The following is a 19,565-nucleotide window of genomic DNA, read 5'->3' on the forward strand; positions in this document are numbered from 1 at the left end:
CCACGACCAAAATGCTAAAAAAAGTGCATTTTGACACCTTTCCTTCAAATTAACCGTTCAAACTAACTTCAAATTAAATTTTAGAAATTTTATTGGATTCTCCTAATTTCCCTTTATTGTTTTCTTTTTGTTTCATCTAAAAACACTAATAAACGGTAAAGTTATTCTAAGAAGAGTGAGTAAAAAAACATGAAATTACAACAAATTAACGAAGCTTTTTTTCTAATAAAAAAAAAAAAAAAAAAAATCTGTTTCGCGTACTGCATGAAAACACATTTGATCATTATAAAACAAAAAAAAAATAAATAAAAAGTTTATAAACAACGGTGCCCCAACCAAAATTCTGATTCAATCTAAATTTGCAGGAAAAAAATCATTTTCGACCCTTATAAAAATCGCACAAGAAATGTTTCTAAAATTTAAATGATGCAAAAATATTTGTACGTTTATTACCTTTTCAAAAAAGTACGTTTCATAAGATTATCTTATAAACTGCAAAAGTTATACAACAATTAGTCAACCGTCTTCCATTAAAATGCTATGGAAACCCCCCCTTAAGGATTTTAATTCATAGTCATTAAGAGTAAGATAGGTTAATAGCTCTTATGGGTATTAAATGACTTATTAAAGGTTACACTGAGGGGAAAACAAAACAAGTTAAAATCAAGTAAAACGACCTTTATTTTATTATTTTTCGGAATTATTAAGCGTGAAAGTTTAAAATTTTAATCGAGAGCTTTGTTCTGAGAAATTACAACGAACCGGTCGGTTTATTTTATTTTAGGTAGTCAAACACACCTTAATTACTAAACATACAAACATCTGATGTAACAAAACAATAAAATACGTGGGAAAGAAGAGAGCAACTACAGTTTTACTTTGTGGAACCTTTAACGGATCATACTAATCAAATTATAAGATCCAAAGCTTTACCAAAACATTGTTACAACTTCTGATCAATCAAAACACGCTTATTTGTATTAGTCTTTTTTTCCGAGGTTTGCTTATTTTCTGCACAAAAAATTCCAATTCAAAATGTTGTTTTTATAGATTAAAGGATCCTGTGACAATAATATGACCAGTAATGATGAGGCGAAGACACAAGGCCCGGGGCCAGAGGCAGAGCCGGCACCAAAAAATACAAGAGAAAATTTGGGTATCCCGCTTTGTATTGTGTGCCTAGATTTGCATACGAGCATCGCAGTGTTTCCTTGTAGACACTTGAAATTGTGCTCCAAGTGTCATAGAAAATTAAAAGCCATAGCAGCAGCTGAAGGCTTAAGTCAGTACAAATGTCCATACTGTAGAACACCTGTAGAAGAAGCTGTTATGGTTAAATTTTGACTCTGAATAAATTAGAAATTTGTTCTAGTATGAAAAATGTGTTTTCTTTTGTATTTAACAATGCAAACAATGAATCGGACAGTTTTTGCCTGCAGGTGGATTTTATGTATAAATCCAGCGTTCATTCTAGACATTTTTTTAAGGAGTACCTACTGTCCCTTGCGAGTAAAGTTATCCTGATTTTTCAAGAGTCAATTTATGGGAAATTATTAAAGTGGTACTTTGCTTTTTAAGTAAAATCTAAAAAATAAAATGCACGAGTCCCAAAACAAGTATGCAATTTCATTGCTTTTAGAAGCATTTAAAAAAAAAAAGAATTTGAGAATCGTTTGAGCCGTTTTTTAAAAAAAACTAATTTTTTGTAAATCATTTTTTGGAAAAAAAAAAGTTAAATAAAACTTTGATGCCATTTTGAAGAAATTACATCTAAACCAAAATTTAAAAATAAATCAATGTCCGGTTTTCGAAAATTTGATTTTTCAAAAAAAAAAAAAAAAAAAAATTATTTTTTTAATCCAAAAATGTATTTTTTCAAAATTTTATTTTTGGCTTATGTTAAAATTATATATGTAAATGCTTGCTTCGAATCGAATTAATAGTTTCGGAGAAAATCGGATTTAAAAAAACGGTTGGGAGTGCATTTAATCATGATTTTTAAAAAAAAATTTTCATTAGAAGATAGACCTTGACTTAGAACTTACATTTGATTTTTTTAAACTAAATCGTTTAAGCCGTTTTCTAGAATTTCAACTTGACTTAAATCGGTATATAAATTAATTCCAAAAACCCCTCTGGAGAGTCCCCAAAAAAACGCTATTTACCAAGTTTGACATTAATCGGTCCCTCCATTTAGGCTGTAGCTTCGTTAACAGACTGACAGACAGACAGACAGACTTCCGGGACCCACTTTTTTGGCATTCTCTATCATCGTACTGTCATGGAAAATGTGAGACTCACTCAAATAATCAACATTTCAGAAAAAAAAACACTAAAAACAATAATTTTGTCAATATATTTTTTTATTGATAAATAAACTCAAATTTTTTGCTGCAAAGTCAAAACAAACGTCCGAATTTGCATTGGTTCCATGACAATAATAAACTTATCATCGTCATCCTTCAAATCAATTTTATTGACACCAACGAATTTCTTCATGTTTGCCAATTTTTCTGATCGAAGTTTATTCAATTGAACTCTCTCATTTCCTCGTCGAATTCTATTCGATACTGGAACATATTCATCTAAATATTTAGTTGCCATCATGGGTCTCTTAGCCGATTGCAGTCGAATATTTCCATAAGATTTGCCATACTTGGGGAATGTATCGTATTCCGTTGCTTCAGGATCAGGTTGAAATTCCATTCGACGACTTTCTGCCAGCCATTGGTTGCCATCTAAAGTTGTTTCTTGAATGTCAACAAGATCAAGCTGACGTAAAACATCTTTTAGATAGAAAGTCACTGGTTTTGAGTATTCGGGATCTTCGTCTTTTTCGAGAATATGCTCGAAACGAATCAGGATTTCATTTTCATGCCAAGGCTCGAAGGTCATAAGATTGATGTTTTGAGGGAGTGAAAGAGTTAGACCTGAGAACTGTATACAAACAAATATTATAAACTGTATAATATAATTTCGGGGCTACAACTTACAATATTTGTGTAATTCATCCTCCATTCGTCATAAGGAAACTTTTCTGCGTCGTTAAAGAACTTCGCAGTTGGCAGTAGTTTCTGCATCTGAGTGAATCTCTCACGTGCCCTAGCTGTTGGAGATTCATCATTCTGTGATGACCCAACAAACAAATAATGACAACCAATTGCAACCAACCCTTCTCCAAAGGCTGTTTCGTTTAGAGCCTCCACCACTCCAAAATCATCATCGTGAAGTAATCTACGATGGACCATAAGTTCCAACGAACCATCTGATAAACTTGCTCCACCTTGAGCCCGATCCACCAGAATAGCCATTCGAGCTTCATCATCTTCCAAAGCAATCTTGGTTGTGATTGGATAATAATTGCCAGCTTCTTCTTCGAGTAGTTTTACATTCCAAGTGTCACGATGGTTACGTTTTCTCTTCATCATCTCACGGCCATTCGAATCTGTATAGAACATTCCATTGGACTTGATGTCTGAGTTGAACCTGCTTATAACTTCCTTGCCAATGCCATCTTCAACAGGAATCGGCCCCACAAGCCATTCAAATTCTGCCCAGTTTTCCTTAGGATAGACTCGAACTACTTGAGTTATCCACTCATTGAAAACCTGATGAACTTCTTCGACTAGTGGCCCTCGGAAAACTTTTACTTCAGGGCTTTCTGTTACTACTCGGACTGTGTTATTTGGTCGGAAGATATATGCCCCCGAAGAACGATTACGATATTCGAAATTATTTCCAGATGCACCTTCATAGTAAAGAAATTCCTGAGATATCTGACGATTGACTCCATCGGAATCAACTTCTGCCAGGAATCCATTGGTGTCAAAACTGAGTTTCAAATATTCATTACCAATAGTTGTCATGAAGGACCGTTTGACCATTTTAACCTCTGGTTCCAAACGTCCATCATCTGGGATCTTTGTAATGTAATATGACTTGTAGCCAAGTGGTGGCAATTCACTTGCCATGAATACAAGTTCATACTTGGCATCGGAATTTCTGAACTTCAATGATCGAATGGATTCAGGAATGGGCACAATTTGTGATTCAATTGCAACTTCTGTGGAAGGGAGAAATATCATGAAAAATTCTATATGATACAAGAAAACCAATCTTACCTCTATAATCATTAACTTCGTAGTTATGTCCAGACACCGGAACTCGGATATACTCAAAGGTCGAATGCGACAAAGGATTGTACAAAGTCAGAATGAACCTATTACTTTGTTCCGAAATATCACAACTGCTTATGTTCAAAAGGTCACAACTCTTGAACTCAAATTTATAGTCCCGTTTCTTGGGGTCATTTTCTTTCGGCGGAGCATCTTCTCCGGTAGCGATTTTGTTAAGGGCAATTTTGGTGTTCACCTCACAGGCTCTAATTCCAACACTAAGCCTCTTGGCATAGTCATTAGCGACCTTTTGTTTCTCAGTTCCGGTAACTGCATCATGATGCTGCATAATACCCATGGTTTCCCTCATGAATGATAAATGACCTTCCATTTCTGCAGTTTGGTTTGATGTCGAAGAAGACATCAACGACATAACTGTCATTTGTTTGCAGGCTTGAAGCTTATGGTTACCAACGCGTTCGTAACGCTTCAAAGTTGGTCGGGATGTGTAGTACCCAGTCCAATAGGCATGTGGATCAGAACCATATGGGAAGAAGTCATCATCTTTGGTTGGCCAGGTAATGCCGGCATTATGAAGAGCCTTGAGATAGCACGAAGGTGTAGAGTATATAAGATTGATATCAGACCCATTGGCTTGACGTTCATTTCCGTACCTATTCAACAATATGGAAACATTTTATGAATATTGCTCAAATGAAGAATGAAACACATAATCAGGATTCAGGGGGTTGCATGCAGGATGAGACATGATTTTTTTTTTTTTTGTTTCAAGACTCACTTAATAAGCTTGTCAAGATTCTTATACCAAGAATTTGCATTTTGATAATGAAAATCTTCACCCATGGTTATCAAGACATTATTAGTTCGATAACCTTCTGCCATATGTTCAACATACTCAAAAAACTCATCAACCTAGAAAAAGAAAGTAAAGAATACAAGTTTAGATCTCATTCTTGAAACATGCATCCCCATGAAGCTAAAAGGCGTGTTTCGAAGTTCGAAGTTACAGGCGCACCTTATCAGCTTATCCAAATTCTTGAAGTAAACATTTGCATCTTGAAAGGTAAAATCCCCACCCATGGTTAGCATTATATTGTTAGTCCGATAGTATTTTCGTTGATCTTTGATAAAGTCGAAATACTCATCCACCTATATTTATGTTGTTTTGTAGCTGAAGACCTTTAGACTTTAAGTTGTTTTGGTTAAATATTTTTGAAACTTACCCGGCGATTAACATTGTTATCGGGACTGTGTTTTCCATCGATAATCGGTTCATCGGCGCAGAGAATATCAAAACAAAATCCCGGTGGTGGTTGATATTGATTATAGAGGGCGCCAGTGAACAAGTGTGATGATTCTCCTAAATTTGCACTCGCTTTCCAGATCATTTCAGCTTTTTGCTCAACCAAACGATCAGTTTTATCTTGATAATCAAGTCGACCAAAGAATAAACCGTCATAGCCCATTTGAGCGAAAATCGATGCCATTTCACGAGAATGTCCGAAAGGATCTATTTGCCAACCGATCTTTGGACGACCACATTCTCCGAATGTATCATTGAGGAGTCTGTATGGAAAAATGGTTTTAATACCTTCAGAAAAGTTATAAACATGAAGACATACCTTAGCCCCCATGAAAATTGATCAATAATACTTTGATAATGAGTTGTAGCCTCGTCATTCATACTCCAAGCACCTCCGATGAATTCCAAACGACCTTCACTTACAAGTTGTTTCACTTGTTCTTGAAGTTCAGGAGTTTGTTCTTTCCACCATTTGAAGAAGAACGCTGATTCCACATAAATGAATCTATAAAAGCAAGTGAGGTAATGTTTTTAAGATTTGTTAAGAGGAAACTTACCTTTTCTTGGGATCTCGTAGAAGTTCTTGAACAACAGAATCAATGATATATTGAACACCAGCTTTTTGAATCAATGTCTGACTGCCGTAATAGTATTGATCGACGGTCTTCAGCCAACCAACATCGTCATGAGTGTGTGCAACTATGTGTACATTAAGCATATTCGGTTTTGTTGGATGGCAACTCTGGAATAAAATTTATGGGGATGTTAATGTAATGGATGTTAATTACAGGCTGTTTGTTATCTGTTGAATCAGTGATCAATGTACTTATTGCTATTTTGGAAGGAAGCATCCCTTGAATGGGATACAGCCGGGGAGTTGGGGAGGGTCTGTTTCAGTAACTCTTTTCAAGAAAATGAATAACTCAAATTTTAATAAATGCTTTCCATCTTAAGCCTTACTTATTTGAGGTTTGAAAGGGTTAAGGTTATAAGTTATATCTATCTCCGTATTAGTTTGTCAATTTTTTCTGTTTTGGAGAGATGAGGCGTTGGTCGATTATTCTGATCGATAAGAATAACAAAGAAAGTTTATGAGCGAAAAACATAGATATCATACTAAATGGAAAACAATAAAGAAGTTAAAATATCCAAAGATATGAAACTTACGTCAGTTGAAGATACGAAACCAGCCCTTTTTATGACTTTCTATTTTTTTTGTGCAACCCACCTTTGGTATCTGATATAAAATAGTTTAACCCATTTTGTTATCAAATCTTATCGTGATATTTTTGTTTTTTAATACTTAAGAGTGATATTATTTACGACTTCAGGAGATTTAAAGATCAATAAATTACAATATTTTTATCGAAATTTTGAAGTGCTGGTGATAAAATCGATACACACGATTTTTTTGTCGAAATTTTTGTAGTTATGTGTTTTACGAGTGTTTTTTTTTTTTTAACTCTGTTGATTAATTATATTAACCCCGATTGAATTCAACGATTTTTTTGAGTTAACTCTGGACCTCTTCTTTTCTGTCCATTTTTTGGGCATTTTGGCTCCTATCCCCTAGAGGGTAATTCCATGAAAAAGTCGACACGAATTTTGAACAAATTATGCAGTTTTTTTTACTTTTTGTAATAGCAAATTACTATTTACAAACGGTAACACTTTATGCAAGTTGCAAGAAAAGATTCTTTGTTGTATTCCCTTATGGATAGAAATTAAATTCAAGGAGAATAAATTATCTTAAAGCATTTTTAAAGCATAAGCTGCCAACTAAAGAAGAATTTCACATGAAAATGATGGAAAAACAAGCCCACAGAAAATTGGATGAATCTAATAGTGACCATGACAATATGCCCTCGTAATTTCTAAAATAAATTAACATTTAAGCAAGCTTCGTTACACAATATTCGATTTAAAAAAAAAACAAAAAAAAAATTATTTATGTATCGGAAATTTTTGTGAATGTAACGTGAGTTACCATGGAATTGCCCTAGAGTCAATTCGAACTTAATTAATTTGTAGGATAAGCTAACTGTGAGTTAACAAAAACAAGTCTTAAAGATTTGATCTGTTGTTGATGTCAAAAATCTATGCATTTCTATATTATGCAAAACTATATGGAGATGACATTTTCGTTTGGAACACTTGGTGGGTAGAACAAAAACAGTAGGTTTCGATGAGTTTAATTGGTAATCACACCTTAATAAATATGCAAACCTCTGGATTAGGGCCAACTTCTCCCGCGAAACACAGTATTAGTAAAAAAAAAGCTTCCAAATGATTCTCATTTTTATCGATGAATCGTAGCTACACAGAGAAAAATAGACCACATAAAATAGAACAAAAACAATAAGATTTCTCTATGGTTTTCATCCAAGAAGGAAACCTTATTAAAACAATCGGGTTTTCCTTATTGTTTTAAAATCTGCAAAAAAATAAAAAAAACGATGACCAGGCTGGGAATCGAACTGGAGACTTCAAATCATTAGTCGCCAACCTTACCACCTGAACCAACCTGCCATGAAAATATTGATCGCGATTTTTGTTCTAGTGCTAAGTTGCAAAAAAACTAAACTTTTCAGTCAAATTTTAATAAGATTTTCTCTATAAAAATAATAAGAAATCTCCTTAAAAAAAACCTTATTAATCGTTGATTTTAATAAGATTTCCTTATGAAATGTATGGACGGTAAAACAATATGGCAATCTGTTAGTTTTTAGCGGGTCATATTTTTCTCTGTGTAGTAAGGAAGTACGCTTATTTTCAACCAGAATTTCCGAATTAAATGATATTTTTGGTCAAAAAACTATTTTATGATAATGGACGAATTATACTAGCCTTAGCCAACTATTCAGCTTATGATTTCTTTCTTGTGAAAATGGTCCCAAAGCTTGATGATTTTTTTTTTTAATTTTGAATGAAAATAGCTCCAAGTTGTATTGAATCGGCCCCGAAAGAAAATAAAAAGGAGCATTTTTGCTCCCACGTAAAATATTCAAATCTTACATTTATGACCTGTTCTCTTGTAATACAATGAAAACACATTTCTTAAATAAGTAAAAGTTTTAAAAGCATTAAACAATATTGAAAAACCAGTACAAGTCCTCTAAGATCAAAGTTAAATAAAAAAATGAAGCAGTTCAGCAACCTCTAATATTTTGCTGCTTTGTAAAATGAATAAATTTATATATTATTTTTTTTTTGCAATCAAACTATACCTTCAGTTTGATAATAGAACCTCAGTCAGTCAGTCGGATACAAAACTTTAATTTATTGAATTTTTTTTGCCAACTCAATTAAGCTGAGAATAAACTACGCAAGCGTCATAAAGCCGGCATCGGTTTCGGTATGTTGTTCATTTAAAATGCATTACACAACCTCAGACATTTTTTATTTTGATAACTTGTCTGACCTCAAAAAAAAAAAAAAAAAAAAAAAAAACAAAAACTTACCTCGTATCCACATTTGGTTCCAACATATCCAGAAGTACTCCTAGGTGCGTCTTGAGGTCGAGCTGAGACGCACAATGCTAAGGCTAAAAGCCCAGTTAAAGTGTGAATTTTCCAATTCATTTAGAATAATAAGAAAACAAAAAATCTTCAACTTTATTTATTTAAATACTATATTTTTTTAAGAAGAAAACGTCTTGACAAGTCGAGAACTTAACCCAAACTGAACTCAATCACTGGGTATGACCGGCACAAGTGGACTTGTTCAGAGCTCATACAACGACTATACGCTTTGCTTCAGAAACATATGAAGATTTATCAGTAAACTTTTTTTTTTTTTTTGCTCTCGTATAGGATTGCTATATGTTACGGCTATCAGCAGATTTTGTTTACTTAGGTTTGCCTTTAGATTATCCCGCCACGACACAAACACTTGTACACAGCAGAATAATAGCCGGACAAAGCAGAAAACTATAGCCATAAAAGTGGTTGGGGTATATAGAGAAGATTATCCGCGAAATTGCAGCCGTAAATTGGATGACTTCAGGAAGAACAACTGGGAACAGCGATATGATGGGATGGAGGTTAGCAATAGCGAGCTTGCTGGCATGCGTCTCACTGCACATTCTGGTTTTGAACCAAAACATTAACTTAGTCATGCACCAGTTTGATGAGTTATTTATAAACAACTGAAGGAGGTTCCTAACCTTACCGTGTCATGTTTGTATACTTCTCTAAGTCTGGACTAAGCTTAGACTTTAAATGTGCATTGCAAGGAAGAGTCTTGAGAGAGAAAACAAATAATATTAAAATGAGATGATAATACGCCATAGTCTAGCAGATAGGGTTGTATTTACAATTTTTTTTTCTGTGGTAAAAATAAGTTTGGGTCTCATTCATTAAAAGAGCTTAAAAAGAGACCTTTCTTTTGATATTTCACTCAATGGGTTTAGTTTAGAGGAAATTTTTGGAAAGTGCATTCTTTTTCAGCAAGGGGTTTTCCTTCTATTTTTTCGAAAATAAAAAAAATATAGATTTGTAGTTTCTGTACCTAAACGCATAGATAATGCTACCTAAGAAGTCATATTTTCAAAATAAAACATATTTCAAGACTTAGGTCCAAAGACAATCTACTTCCGAATGTAGCTTAAAAAAACATATGTATATCCAAAGTGTTTCCTGTCGATCGTCGAACCTGGTTTGAAGGAATGACTGAATCACCTGCATGTGGAGTGTCAGGAGCAATCTGGTGCTTAATTTTATGATTTATGGGAATATTGACAAAAACAAAAATCAAAATTTGATAAAACAATAAATTTTCGAAAGTATTTTTTTCCATTTAAAATGTCAATAAAATATAAAAAAGAGGATAAGTTAATCAAAAATTTTGATAACAAACTTCCTTATCATTCAAGAGTCTTTCCAATCCTTAAAATATCTGATTCCTATAAAACAAAAAATAAGAACAACTTATGGACTTGTGACTAACTTTAGTTATTTGATTTATGTGTGCTTTAAAAATGTATATGTAGTTATTTTTTCTTTTTTTGATATTTCCAATATTTTTTCTTGCAAGAACTATGAAGAAATGAGGTCTTAAATCTATTCAGGTTCATAAGTTTTGATCCCCTTTTTTTTATTATACGAAGTTGGCAATTTATGTGATCAACTTATAATTCTTCAGAAGCTGATTTTGACAACATTAAAAAAAAATTGCATATTTAACGGTCAATTATTTTTCTAATCCCTAGAAATATATCTGATTTTCATATAGATCATGACTCCTCAAGTACCTAAGTATAAATCACAAAACCAAAAATACAAAATCATTGATATGAAGGCGGTTAGTAGGTATATCCCCTTTTGAAATCAAAAACAACAACTGATGGACTTGACCACTCTTGTTATCAAAAAAAGATTTATAGATTTAATAAATTAATTATTTTGCTTCTTTTGAAATTTTCAATCTTTTTTACTTCTGAGGAATTAATACGAAATAGATAAGAATGCAAGATATTCTATTATATTTTTCGAACTAAATAGAAAATACTCATAAAATTGTGTATCTGTATATCTAAAATAGTGTTCTTTTTTGAGTGTATGAATGAGTAAGTTTCTGCTTTATTATCGGAACCTTTAGCCTTTGTGGGTCCAGTTGATGGCTAGCAATAGCCGTGAATACATAAAATTGTAAAAAACAAATAACATAAGAGCTCGAAGTCGTGTAAAAATAAATAAAAAAACATAACTTAAAAGTGATAATGGTGCTGAAACCCGTTGCCGTTGTCGTCCTGTGTGCGATAATATTGGCGTTTGGAACTGCTGATACCGAAGCCAAGTGTGGATATAAGGTGAGCTTGAAATTGACTTTGTGTAGATAAATCGAGTTTACTGTGCAATTTTTGAACCAAAAAAAAAAAAGATAAAAATGACTGGGGTGAGTTCATGTCGTCTCTCAAAAATTTAAAGTTATATAATTTAAAGAATTCAAATAAGAAATGGATGTCGTGCAAAACTCTTTTTGCCTCTTCAGTTCACTATCTAAGGACGGTTTTTTAACATACAGAAGTACTTTGATTATAAAACTTACATCAGTGAAAAATACTGCAATCAATTTTAAGTTTATTAATCCTTTCAGGATCGGGATGGACTCTGACTATATTGGTAGTAAAATTAATTTTGCAGTTATAAATTAAGGTTTTAACTTTACTGCCATTTTTTGTTGTGTGCCGGTGTAATAATTTCGAAAAAAAAATATCAATGTGTTTTTTGCTGAGGATATGAAAAGGCATAAGTAGAACCTTCATTTCTCGAAGGTCTGAAAAAAAAAAAATATGGAAAACATTTTTAAAATCATATCACGTTTATAAGTCGAAAAGGAAAAGTATGTTGTGGTATAGATTGAATATTTTTTTTTACAAACGTGAAAACTGAGAAATTGTTATTTGTTCAACAACTCAACTGTTGAAATTAATATTTTTAGTGGAAACACTTTAAAGTCTTCTTTTCATAAATTCTATATTAGTTTTTAATTGAAACAAAGAATATTCTACTTTTTGCCACTTGAAATTACATATCATAGAAAAGCACATTCAAAAAAAATGTTGCTAAGTAGAACTTCAAAACAGAAATCAATTTTAATCTTTGAGATAAAGATAATTGCATTCTATAATCATACAATTCAGATCTCAAGTACCACTTATAAAAGTCACAGATTTTTCAAAACAAAAACAATTATAACATTAATAACAACAAATAAATTTTAAAACAAAACTACGCCAAAAAAAGTAGGTAAACAAATTTGTCATACAATACTTTCTTTCGTCATTGAATTTCACAGTATTATTATACGCCAGGAAGCAAAACAATGCGTAACTAAATTAAATATCTACTGAGAAACTACAAACTACCAATTAGATAAAAGAGGCATTCAAATAAAAGAAGCGATATTTTTTTTTATATTAATTTAGCAACTTTTTTACCGGAAACAGATATTTTCGGATCATGGTCTCCAGAAAAGGTTGAAAAGTTTCTTGCAGGTCTGGTTGCTGAATTATTTACAATAGAAATATTTTTTTTTTCTATATTTCGAAATTTGTATTTTTCTTACATTCGGAAGCAAATATTTTCGGATCAAGGTGTCGAAACAAGTTTTGGTTTAAAAATATGAGTTCACAATGAGCAGGTCTATCCATTTAGATCAACAAATTACAAATCTATTTTTTTAAGATTTTCGAGGAAAAATCAAGGTTAACCCCTTGTGCCTAAAAATAATGGATTTTCAAAAAAGTTCTCCGAATCCATCGAAAGATACATCAAAAGAAAGGCCTCTTGAAGTTGTATTCATAACTGAAAACCAAAAGTTTGTTGCAGGTCTGGTTGCTGAATTATTTGCAATCGAAATATTTTTTTTTTGACATTCCGGATCAGATATTTTTGGATCAAGGTATCAAAGCACAGTTTTTTTTTGATTTAGTAACTTAGAACTAGGTCAAATGAATTCCCCATTCTTTGCACTAAAAATCTAGGTACTTGTCAAAAGTTTTTGATAACAAGTTAGACAACTTATCAAATAAACCTTATGAGATTTCGGAGCTCTTCATTTAAGCGGAATGTCAAAAGCCTTTCTTATCATTTTTTCTTTGAGTTTTTTAAATGTTATTTTATTTAATTTCCAGTAAGCTAGATAAGACAATATATAGATATCTTGTTTAATCTAAAAACTTTTATCTTTCACAGTCATGTCCAGCTACATCATCCAAAAATTTAAACATTCACCTTGTTCCACATTCCCATGACGATGTTGGTTGGCTCAAAACAGTTGATCAATATTATTATGGCAGTAAAACTGGCATTCAAAGAGCTGGAGTTCAATACATATTGGATTCCGTAATCGATGAGCTACAAAAAGATTCTAAAAGAAGGTATTTACCAACTCAATATAAAAAAAGACAGTTTTTGATTTTTTTTTTATGATATAAGATTCATTCAAGTTGAATCAGCATTTTTCTTCAAATGGTGGGACGAACAAACTTCGAGTACTCAAAAAATTGTCAAGAAACTTGTTGATAATGGTCAACTTGAATTTACTGGCGGTGCATGGAGTATGAATGATGAAGCTGCTGTTCATTATCAGAGTATTATTGATCAATTTACTATTGGATTGAAGTAAGGAAGATATGAAGAAATCAAGAGTGTTTTAAAAATAAACTATCTCCATCTTTAGGAGGCTTCAAGAGACCTTTGGTGAATGTGGTCGCCCGAGAATTGGCTGGCAAATCGATCCATTTGGTCATTCTCGAGAAATGGCTTCGATATTTGCTGAAATGGGTTTCGATGGAGAATTCTTCGCTCGCATGGATTGGGTAGAAAAGAACTTGAGACTGAAAAATATTTCTGCTGAGATGATTTGGAAGGCTAGCCCAAGCTTAGGTAAAAGATATCTTAGAATTCCCTTGAAACTGTGATAGAGTTCTCTTCTTTGGACATTTTTAGGTGAAAGTTCCGATATATTCACTGGAGAACTCTACAATCACTATTCAGCACCACCTGACTTGTGTTTCGATGTCTTATGTCAAGATGATCCAATTATTGATGGAACAAGTTCTGATAACAATGTCAACAAAAAAGTTGATTATTTCCTTGAATATACCAGAAATATGAGCACTTACTACAGAACCAAGAATCTATTGGTACCTATGGGTGATGATTTCAATTACCAAAGTGCTGGAATGAATTTCAAGAACATGGACAAGCTCATCAAGTAAGTTTCTAATGTGGTTCTTTGGGAGTAGGGTTTTCATGAACTTTTTTTTAGATACGTCAACGAACGTCAAAATTATGGTTCCAAAGTAAACGTCTTCTATTCAACTCCTTCGTGCTACCTGAAGTCTCTCTATGATGATTTGGAAACTTGGCCCACAAAAACAGAAGATTTCTTCCCCTATTCAACAGATGGGCATTCATACTGGACTGGTTATTATAGTTCCCGCCCAACTCAGAAAGGATTTGAACGTTATGGCAATCATTTTCTTCAGGTTAATAAGCAACTTAGTGTCCTTGGTGGTTTAGACGGGGCAGGACCTAAAGCTAACCTTGAAAACCTCCGTCATGCTATGGGAGTTATGCAACATCACGATGCCATTACTGGGACTGAAAAACAAAAAGTCGCTCAAGATTACGATAAATTACTTCATGGAGCTATTCATGGGTGTGAAACAAACACCAAACTAGCTCTTCAAAAGTTGACGAATATTACCCGCGGAGAGTTTGTTAGTTGCCATTTGGCTAATATCAGTATGTGTACTTTTACAGCTAACGCAGAAAGCTTCGTTGTAACGCTTTTTAACCCACTGGGAAGGAACTCTAAGCAGTATGTGAGAATTCCAGTTGTTAATGGAACCTATGTTGTCACAGACAAGTCGGGCAAGACTATTCTATCTGATGTTGTTCCAGTGCCTTCGTCGGTTTTGAAAATTCCATATCGAATTAATAAAACCCAACATGAGCTTGTTTTTGAGGCTTCTGTTACAAAAATTGAATCTTATTATGTGAAACGGACTTCAAAGCCTAAAACAAGGGAAGTTCCAGCATGGTTTTTGAAAACAAAAATACACCGAGAGACCTCACATTACAACATCATCGAAAGACACCATGAAGAACGAGCTGTAAAAGCCCCAGCACCAGCTCCAGCACCAGCACCAGCACCAGCACCAGCACCAAAAGTGACAATTGTTGAAAATTCGGTAAGTTACTTTTTCGGCAACTCTTAAAAGTTTTTTTATTTGATTTTTGCATTTTTTTTTTTCAGAACGTTCGTTTGAACTTCAGCTCATCAGGAAAACTACAAGCAGTTAGAATGAACGGTGTTGACCAAGTGATCAACCAAGACTTTTACTACTATCGTGGAGCTCGTGGTAATAATGCTGAGTTTAAGAATCGATCTTCTGGAGCTTACATATTCCGACCAAATGGTACAGAAGTCTTAATGGCTAGCAAAGTCAATTTAACTGTTTTTAAAGGAAAGTTAGTCCAAGAAGTTCATCAAAATTTCACAAACTGGTGTAGTCAAGTTATTAGGATCTATAATAATTCCAGTCGAGTTGAATTCGAATGGCTAATTGGACCAATTCCAATAAATGACAATATGGGCAAGGAAGTCATAACTAAGATTACAAGTCCAATTGCTTCAAAAGGAGTCTTCTATACTGATTCAAATGGTCGAGATATGATGAAGAGAACATTAAATGGTCGTGAATTTTTCAAGGCCAATCTAACAGAAAAAGTTTCAGGAAATTATTATCCCATTACGTCGAGAATTGCTTTGGAAGATGACAAAACTCGCATTGCCTTATTAAATGATCGAGCCCAAGGTGGATCGAGTATACAAAATGGTTCACTAGAACTTATGCTTCATCGAAGATTGCTTAGTGATGATGCTTTTGGAGTTGGCGAGGCTCTCAACGAGTCTGCTTATGGTGAGGGAGTTATTGCCCGTGGTAAATACTATCTCGTAATTAGTCCAACAACAAAACGATTCTCCACTGTAGAACGAGAAATGGTACATGAAATTCATCTTCCATTCTGGAAATTCTTCAGCTCGAACGGAAAAGATAGCAAAGTTAATGTACCATCGATTCCAAACTTTAGTTCTCTTCCAGCTGGCATTCATCTTTTAACATTTGAGCCTTGGTCAGATAATGAAATTCTTCTTCGTCTCGAACACTTTTTAGATGCCACAGAAAGTTCGGGTATAAGCTTTAGCATCCGTCCAATATTCGATGAACTGAAAGCTTCATCAGTCAAGGAAACAACACTTGATGGGTCTATGGATCTTGGTGATTTGAAGAGATTGAAGTTCTTCGAACATGGTTCGAAGGTGAAGAAAGATCAATATATCAAAGCTCAACATACCCCATTGAAAGCTTCGAAAAAAGATAAAGACTCTACATTCATTCTTAAATTCAAACCAATGCAAATTAGAACTTTTATTTTTAAGAAGAAATAATTTGTAAATGATTTGTTTGTGTGTATTTAAATAAAATATATCAAGCTTTTTGTTTTGAGAGCTTCAGCAACTTTTTAGAAATTTATTGTGTCCTGGAAATCTTATTCAACTTTCTTAACGCCTTGTCGAAGATTACCAATAAACCTACATACAAAACTTAAGACATTTGGAGGTTTAAACTGCTACTTGAAGACCTAAAGTTAAATCCTTAAAAAACAAACCCATTAAAATATTAATAAATTTTTATTAAAAACCTCAAAACATCACATCCATATCAGTATTTTAAAATGGTACACAAGTTTGTCTGCCTTTAACACCACTTTTCATGTAACCAGGCTTACAGATACAAAAGTTTGGTGATGTACAATATCCATTGGGACATCCAGCTGGACAATGTGCCTTACACACATTCGGTTGAGTTTCGTCCAAAATGTAACCATAGTTACAAGAACACACATTATGTCCATCACAGAATCCATTCAAACAGGGTTTGTCACAATGAGGTATACAATTAGCACCTGTATTATCGAGAGCGAATCCAGGCTTGCAGGTGCAAGTGTCAGGAGCGGTACAGGTTCCTTTAACACATCCCCTTTAATACAAAAAAATTAATTTACTGGCATAATGTAAACTATTCGACTTACTTTGTACAAATTGGTTCACAAACATCTCCCTTTCTTATATAACCTCGATCACAACTGCAAAGACCTGGAGCTGTGCATTTTCCATGCTCACAGCTTTCACACTTTGGTTGACAAGTTCCAAATGATGAAAGTTCATATTTTGGCATACAACGGCAAGTTTCTGGAGCAATACATGTTCCAAAATCACATCCTTTACTGCAATGTGGTTTACAAAACATCTTTGTAACTGGATCCAAAATGAAACCTGGCTTACAAACACAAGTTCCATCCGGTTGACAATTGCCATTGCGACAACCGATTGGGCAAATTGGTACACAATTGTCTTCGTAGTCTCGAACATTTCCGGGCAAGCAAACACAAGTGTTTGGAGCTGTGCAGATACCATTGGGACAATCGTCCTTACAAATTGGATCACATTTGCGGAAGATGTGAGGATTGCGTTCGTAGCCTTCACAGCATATTTGAATACGACTCATAGTTGGTGTTGAACCATTGCCGCTGGGAACTGCGTTAAGGTTTTTAGCAAGTGTTGCAGTTCTGTGAAAAGAAGTTTTTGGTTGTTTAAATGAGGAATTATGTATATATAAAATTGAGAGGTTTTAAGGAGGTTGGGGTCAAAATTCTGCTGAGGTCGAAATTCTTTTTTCAAAATTCAGGTTTTCAATATTCTGTTTTTCAAAATTCTGCTTTTCAAAATTCTGTTTTACAAAATTCTGCAAAAAAAAAAAAAATGGTTTGGAAAATGTTTAAAAGCACGCGCTTGAGCATTTTCCAAACCATTTTTTAATTGTTTGCAGAATTTGGTAAAATCATCTCCTCGCTGCTTATTTTATTAGGTACTTACTCACTTTGTCAATTTTTTATGTTAATTGTTTGTCTAATAAATCAATAAATTAAAAACAGTTACACAATAACAAGCTAGGAAAGTAGTAAAGTTGAATTACGTTAATGAATTAAAAGATGTAAGCGCATATGCTTTAAAAAAACAACAGAATTAGCAAAATGTTTTTGAAAAAAATATGCTGGCAGAATTTTGAAAAGCCGCATTTTAATAAGCAGAATTTTGAAAGACAAAATAGCATATTTTTTACAAAAAGCAGAATTTTGAAAAACAGAATTTTCGTAAAGAAAAGCAGAATTTTGAAGCCAGAATTTTGACACACTCCCGTTTTAAGAAACGTTTTTGGTTTTTAATGTTGTGATCGCTATGCCTCTTAGAAGGAAAATAAATTTCAGTAGAAAATTTAATAATATTGAGGCTTTATGAGCGCGTTGACCATATGCAAAAAAAAAATGATATTTTTAATACTTTACGTTTTATTAAAAACACACAAATTTTTTTTATAATATTAACTGTGCTAAAATTTACCTATTTTCTTTGCATGTTTTGGATTTAACTAATTGATAAGGATGATTGTATTATTTCTTAGTAATTAGGCCTTGATAAGTATGCAATACACTTTTACAGAGATAAATAACTTGAAATGTTTAACTAATGAAGAATAGTTTTCGTGGGAGATATTAAAAATACCTATAGAAATCGTTTTTTGTATACAATTTGTTAGTAAAATGTAGCATAATAATATAATAATATTTGCAATGTGCATTTTAATAACTGAGATGACGTACAAAAATACTTTAATTGTATTGATAAAGCTACTAAACATGTAAAAAAAGTCTAAAATTGAAAATCACACTTGTATTGATTATACCAGTCAGACACACGAAGCGAACAGTCAAAAATATTTATTTCACAGAGATAACGTATCACTTTTGAGAATTGATTTATTTTATTATTTAAAATAAATATTGTCTTCTTAGTTGATTGTATGACGACATCATTCAAAATTATATAATTCAAGATCACTCATAATTTCACAAGAAATAAAATTGATATTTAAACTTACGGAACTTCAGTAAAACATACTCCCGATGCCATTTTTGATCTAGTTGTGTTTAAAAATTCAGCAGTTTCATCTATGAAAATTGGTTTACTTGGAACAACACGAATATTATAATTTACTGCTGGCAATGCTGGATATGATGATGGATATGAAGAATTCGTAACATTACTCGAATGATATGAACTAGTATTGTTTATAATTTGTACCAAATTCCCCGAAATTGGTGGTCTTGTTTTAATTTGAGCCAAAACTAAATATGGCAATATGGCTAGAGCCAATAAAACACACGAATATTTCATATTTATAATAACTTTATTATTTTGTTCTATGCAGAAGACTTAAACACGACGACCACTTCTGACAGACTGAAAACCTCAAAGTTGATTTTAATAATCTAAAGCTCAAATGATAGATGATATTTGGTACTTACTCGTACTTGTTTGTGAAATAAAAAGAAAAAAAAAAATACAAAATAGAAATTCCCTAAGGCGGAAATATAAACCCTCTTATAATCTTAGCTTTAGCTATCAGAGAATGTATGGGTTTTTAGCTACTTGGGATGCATTTTGATATCATAATCAACTTCATGTCTGCATTTCTCTGGAAAACTTAT

General features: G+C 33.1%; 3 protein-coding genes and 1 long non-coding RNA gene across 5 annotated transcripts; 2 read left to right on the top strand and 2 right to left on the bottom strand.

Annotated features, from left to right (window-relative positions):
• Positions 1 to 671: 671 nt before the first annotated feature.
• On the top strand, positions 672 to 1,381 carry LOC129916562 (uncharacterized). Its single transcript, XR_008772502.1, has 2 exons — positions 672 to 998; positions 1,051 to 1,381. It is a non-coding gene; the product is annotated as an uncharacterized LOC129916562 (long non-coding RNA).
• Positions 1,382 to 2,345: 964 nt separating this feature from the next.
• LOC129913701 (lysosomal alpha-mannosidase) lies at positions 2,346 to 9,157 on the bottom strand. Of its 2 annotated transcripts, none has more exons than XM_055992502.1 (8): positions 8,901 to 9,157; positions 5,997 to 6,181; positions 5,759 to 5,944; positions 5,360 to 5,702; positions 4,915 to 5,048; positions 4,122 to 4,789; positions 2,994 to 4,063; positions 2,346 to 2,937 (listed from the first exon to the last, which is right to left on the bottom strand). In XM_055992502.1, exons 1-8 carry the CDS (start codon positions 9,018 to 9,020, stop codon positions 2,380 to 2,382), a joined length of 3,264 nt encoding a protein of 1,087 aa, XP_055848477.1. In that variant the 5' UTR covers positions 9,021 to 9,157; the 3' UTR covers positions 2,346 to 2,379. The 2 variants fall into 2 exon arrangements, with proteins under 2 accessions (XP_055848477.1, XP_055848478.1); XM_055992503.1 differs by lacking the exon at positions 4,915 to 5,048 and adding an exon at positions 5,152 to 5,285.
• LOC129913702 (lysosomal alpha-mannosidase) lies at positions 8,679 to 16,474 on the top strand. The gene is made up of 8 exons (XM_055992504.1): positions 8,679 to 8,794; positions 11,038 to 11,248; positions 13,137 to 13,321; positions 13,380 to 13,565; positions 13,624 to 13,829; positions 13,893 to 14,160; positions 14,215 to 15,142; positions 15,208 to 16,474. Exons 2-8 carry the CDS (start codon positions 11,159 to 11,161, stop codon positions 16,402 to 16,404), a joined length of 3,060 nt encoding a protein of 1,019 aa, XP_055848479.1. The 5' UTR covers positions 8,679 to 8,794; positions 11,038 to 11,158; the 3' UTR covers positions 16,405 to 16,474.
• Positions 16,475 to 16,628: 154 nt separating this feature from the next.
• Positions 16,629 to 19,328, bottom strand: LOC129913703 (epidermal growth factor-like protein). Its single transcript, XM_055992505.1, has 3 exons — positions 18,956 to 19,328; positions 17,049 to 17,585; positions 16,629 to 16,996 (listed from the first exon to the last, which is right to left on the bottom strand). The coding sequence occupies exons 1-3, from the start codon at positions 19,249 to 19,251 to the stop codon at positions 16,687 to 16,689; spliced, it is 1,143 nt and encodes a 380-aa protein (XP_055848480.1). The 5' UTR covers positions 19,252 to 19,328; the 3' UTR covers positions 16,629 to 16,686.
• Positions 19,329 to 19,565: the final 237 nt, after the last annotated feature.

Source organism: Episyrphus balteatus, chromosome 3 (assembly GCF_945859705.1).
Source record: "Episyrphus balteatus chromosome 3, idEpiBalt1.1, whole genome shotgun sequence".
NCBI classification, from domain to species: domain Eukaryota; kingdom Metazoa; phylum Arthropoda; class Insecta; order Diptera; family Syrphidae; genus Episyrphus; species Episyrphus balteatus.

Coding starts and splice junctions, on each gene's coding strand:
- LOC129913701 (XM_055992502.1), bottom strand. CDS start 9,020: ATGAATTGGAAAATTCACACTTTAACTGGGCTTTTAGCCTTAGCATTG. Junction 5,703..5,758: donor CAATTTTCATGGGGGCTAAG/GTATGTCTTCAT, acceptor TTTTCCATACAG/ACTCCTCAATGATACATTCG. Junction 4,790..4,914: donor AATCTTGACAAGCTTATTAA/GTGAGTCTTGAA, acceptor ATTGTTGAATAG/GTACGGAAATGAACGTCAAG.
- LOC129913702 (XM_055992504.1), top strand. CDS start 11,159: ATGGTGCTGAAACCCGTTGCCGTTGTCGTCCTGTGTGCGATAATATTG. Junction 14,161..14,214: donor AACATGGACAAGCTCATCAA/GTAAGTTTCTAA, acceptor ACTTTTTTTTAG/ATACGTCAACGAACGTCAAA. Junction 15,143..15,207: donor TGACAATTGTTGAAAATTCG/GTAAGTTACTTT, acceptor TTTTTTTTTCAG/AACGTTCGTTTGAACTTCAG.
- LOC129913703 (XM_055992505.1), bottom strand. CDS start 19,251: ATGAAATATTCGTGTGTTTTATTGGCTCTAGCCATATTGCCATATTTA. Junction 17,586..18,955: donor GTATGTTTTACTGAAGTTCC/GTAAGTTTAAAT, acceptor TTCTTTTCACAG/AACTGCAACACTTGCTAAAA. Junction 16,997..17,048: donor TGTGAACCAATTTGTACAAA/GTAAGTCGAATA, acceptor TTTGTATTAAAG/GGGATGTGTTAAAGGAACCT.